General features: G+C 44.0%; 1 protein-coding gene across 1 annotated transcript in view; it reads left to right on the top strand.

The window, feature by feature from the left end:
• Positions 1–233: 233 nt before the first annotated feature.
• Positions 234–3,502, top strand: part of hm13 (histocompatibility (minor) 13) — a gene marked incomplete at its 5' end in the record, with an annotated part of 6,588 nt that continues 3,319 nt past the window's right edge. The window contains 8 exon segments of the mRNA XM_035657009.1: positions 234–316; positions 402–490; positions 1,808–1,893; positions 2,018–2,143; positions 2,695–2,752; positions 2,835–2,955; positions 3,035–3,137; positions 3,250–3,335. Coding sequence (XP_035512902.1) covers positions 234–316; positions 402–490; positions 1,808–1,893; positions 2,018–2,143; positions 2,695–2,752; positions 2,835–2,955; positions 3,035–3,137; positions 3,250–3,335 — 752 coding nt within the window.

Genomic DNA, 3,502 nt, shown 5'->3' on the forward strand with positions numbered 1-3,502 from the left:
AGACATAGAAGTCCCAGTATGTCATTGTTCTGGCCAGGGGCCCTCAGGTAGACTCAGGTTAGAGCCTCAGGTAAGGTAAGCCTCAGATAGAGCCTCAGGTAGGGGGGGGGGTTTTCTCGGCCGGTCCTCCCAGGGCTCGCAGGTAAGAGCCTCAGGTAAAGTAGCTGCAGACGTCAGTGGGATAAACGCTGCCTTCGCACTCACCAGGTGTCACGTTTGTGCTTCGATTGCAGGTATTTTCTCAAGAGTACATCAACCTGCTGCTGTCCGTCTACTTCTTCGGCCTGGGCGTCCTGGCGCTGTCTCACACGATGAGGTAAAGATACGCAGGTTCAAACGCAGGCGAATGAAATCAGTTTAACTGCACAGATGTTAACTGTCTTCTGGTTTCTGTCTCTCAGTCCTCTGATGTCCAGAATCTTTCCAGATTCTTTCCCAAACAAACAGTTCCAGCTGCTCTTCACTCAGGGCTCCGGAGAGGCCAAAGAAGGTGAGACCTGCTGTCTGCTTACCAAAGGGTCAAAGCCAAAGCTTCAAAGGTTCAAGGGTCGCAAGGCCTTCTTGATTTAAAAGATATACTCAGTAGGCCTATAGCTCAGCATCTTGTTCGCTTCTGTGAATACAACTAAATACAACAGTTATTTTTAAGGTTTAGATTATTAAAGATGCATTCACCCAGCTTTCAGTCTCTGATAAACATCCACTGATCTAATAGAACAATGGCTCAGCGTCGGGGACAAGAAAACACTGAATTTGTAAAAAAAAAGAACCTTATTAAGTCTGTTTGATTGTTAAAGATGATTTTAAAAAAAAACATAATACAGACAGAGAATTGTATAAAAAGTTCCCCAAACAGGAAATAATCTGCTCAGAATTCATCTAAATCTCTGGTTTTACACAAACTTCCTGCAGTTACTGAGTTCACTGTATGGGTTCATTGTACAGTTTGAATATAATATGAAATATCCATTAAATGTGTCAGTTTAATAAATGATAGAAAAGGTCGGGAACTGCTGCTTTAAAGGTGTTTAATCATCAGATCTTGTGCTGATGATTCAGAATTGTGGTCTCGATGCTGTTTAGTTTGATTTCACTGGGTGTTAAATTACACAACAACATGTTTCCTCACACACCTCTAACAAAACGGTGAGCCCTTCAAATGAAACAACATCCCTCATTGTGCAACAGGTTTTTCTCTTTCAGCATCCTGTGACTTCACAAGAGGGTTGGGCCTGTGTAAAAAGGTTCAAACCGGTTTGGTATCATTGATTCTGGATATTCAGAGCCTAGATTTCCAGTCATAGAAACACCTGGAAATTGTTTAAAATAAGCAAATATCCGGGAAATGATCCCTGTAATCTTATTGTATTTTAGCCCCTCATTTAGTTTAAAAGCCGGCTGTTGGTAGGATAACGAACCTTCAACATGAACCTGCGTCACTCAAAACTGAGGAATAAAATGTGGATTAAACGTGATCATACTGAGCCGACCGTAAATTAAATCAGTCTGGTTTAAGCTCGTAGATCACACCCGACCCCCCAAACCTACACACAGGCAGTTTTGAGATTTCTGCCTCACACAATTTGTGTTGACTGAATTTTAAAAATGTTCTTTGTTTTGTGCTCGCTGTGTGAAAACATGAATATTCAACATCTCCTTCAACAAGCAAACCGGAGACGGTTTTCACGGGGACTGTTTGTTCAGTAGAAACTGAGTGACGTCTGTGGATCAAACTGAACTCAAGATAAAGAAGGTTTATTATTCTTTTGATTTCCATCTGACCTGTTCTGTCTCCGTCTGTCTGCAGAAATAGTGAACTATGAGTTTGACACCAAGAACCTGGTCTGTCTGCTCATCAGCAGTGTGGTGGGAGTCTGGTACCTGCTCAAAAAGGTAACGTTACAGGTCAAACGTCTCTTCATCAGCTGTTACGTATAATATTATCTGACACACGTGACCACTGTTTTATGTTGCCATGGCGATAGATCATGTGATAACCTGTTTTGTGACGTCACAGCACTGGATAGCCAATAACCTGTTCGGCCTGGCGTTCGCCCTGAATGGAGTCGAGCTGCTCCACCTGAACAACGTCAGTACCGGCTGCATCCTGCTGGGGGGGCTGTTCGTCTACGACGTCTTCTGGGTGAGTTTGAACACGTTCACTGACAATAAAAAGACTTTTATATTATTTAATGGTAAAATCTCCCCCAGCTCAGTGTCTAAAGAAGTGTAGCTGTTTGTGTTAAAGGTCCAGTGTGTAACTTTTGGCAGAAATGGAATATAATATTCAGTTAATGGCCACCGTAGTTTCTCCTGCAACCAGGAGGCTGAGCTGAACTTCACTGCTAGATAATTTGATACCAGAGTTCCCAGGCAATCCTGGAAAACACGGATATTTACTAGACTAGTTTTCCAGTCATGGAAACACCTGGAGATTGATTAAAATGATCAAATATCCTGAAAAATATAAGTTGTATTTCAGCCCCTCACTCAATCGACTACGTAAACCCGAGTTTGAGGAAACTGCCGTAAACTGTCGTCAAAGAAATAAAAATGTGCAAATGATTTAACAGTTTGAGAGCAAGTTCTGTCCTGTGAAGAAAACTCCTGTAAAATGATTTCTTCAGTAGAGTGGGAACCCTGTATAAATATGTCCTGCAGCACCTGAACACACCGTCTGTTCTCTCTCTTCAGGTGTTTGGGACCAACGTCATGGTAACAGTCGCCAAGTCCTTCGAAGCACCGATCAAATGTAAGTACGTGAGGTTGTGTTCAGATCTGTGGCGTCTCTGCAGCCGGTCCGAGCTCATTCATGTCCTCCGTCCCCCCTCCAGTGGTCTTCCCTCAGGACCTGCTGGAGAGAGGACTGGAAGCCAGTAACTTCGCCATGCTGGGTCTGGGTGACATCGTCATCCCGGGTATCTTCATCGCCCTGCTGCTGCGCTTCGATGTCAGGTAACAGCTCCTCCTCCTCCTCCTCCTCCTCCTCCTCAGTGTGTTGAAGGTTCCTCATGATGAGATTCTGTCCCCGCAGCCTGAAGAAGAACAGCAGGACGTACTTCTACTCCAGCTTCCTGGCCTACATCTTCGGACTGGGCCTCACCATCTTCGTCATGCACACCTTCAAACACGCACAGGTACGAGGGGTCAGGGGTCGCACGCTGCGAGGCTGGGAGAATGAGTCTGATTGATTATATATAATATTGATTATAATAACATCTATAATAACGTTACCCTGTCTGTCTGCAGCCCGCCCTGCTCTACCTGGTCCCGGCCTGCGTCGGATTCCCCGTCATCGTAGCACTGATCAAAGGAGAGCTCACAGAGATGTTCAGGTGAGTAACCTCAGAATGATTTACAAATATCCATTTTATTTTTTATTGATCAGACGGGAATCTGTTTTCTTTTAAATTACCGTTTTTCAAAAATGTTACAAAGATCATGTGACCAAGAAGGTTTCGATCCAGTAGTGTGTGTGTGTGTGTGTGTGTGTAAAAACCAA

Source organism: Morone saxatilis, unplaced genomic scaffold, assembly GCF_004916995.1.
Source record: "Morone saxatilis isolate NCDOM2014 unplaced genomic scaffold, NCSU_SB_2.0 Contig15, whole genome shotgun sequence".
Lineage (NCBI taxonomy): Eukaryota > Metazoa > Chordata > Actinopteri > Moronidae > Morone > Morone saxatilis.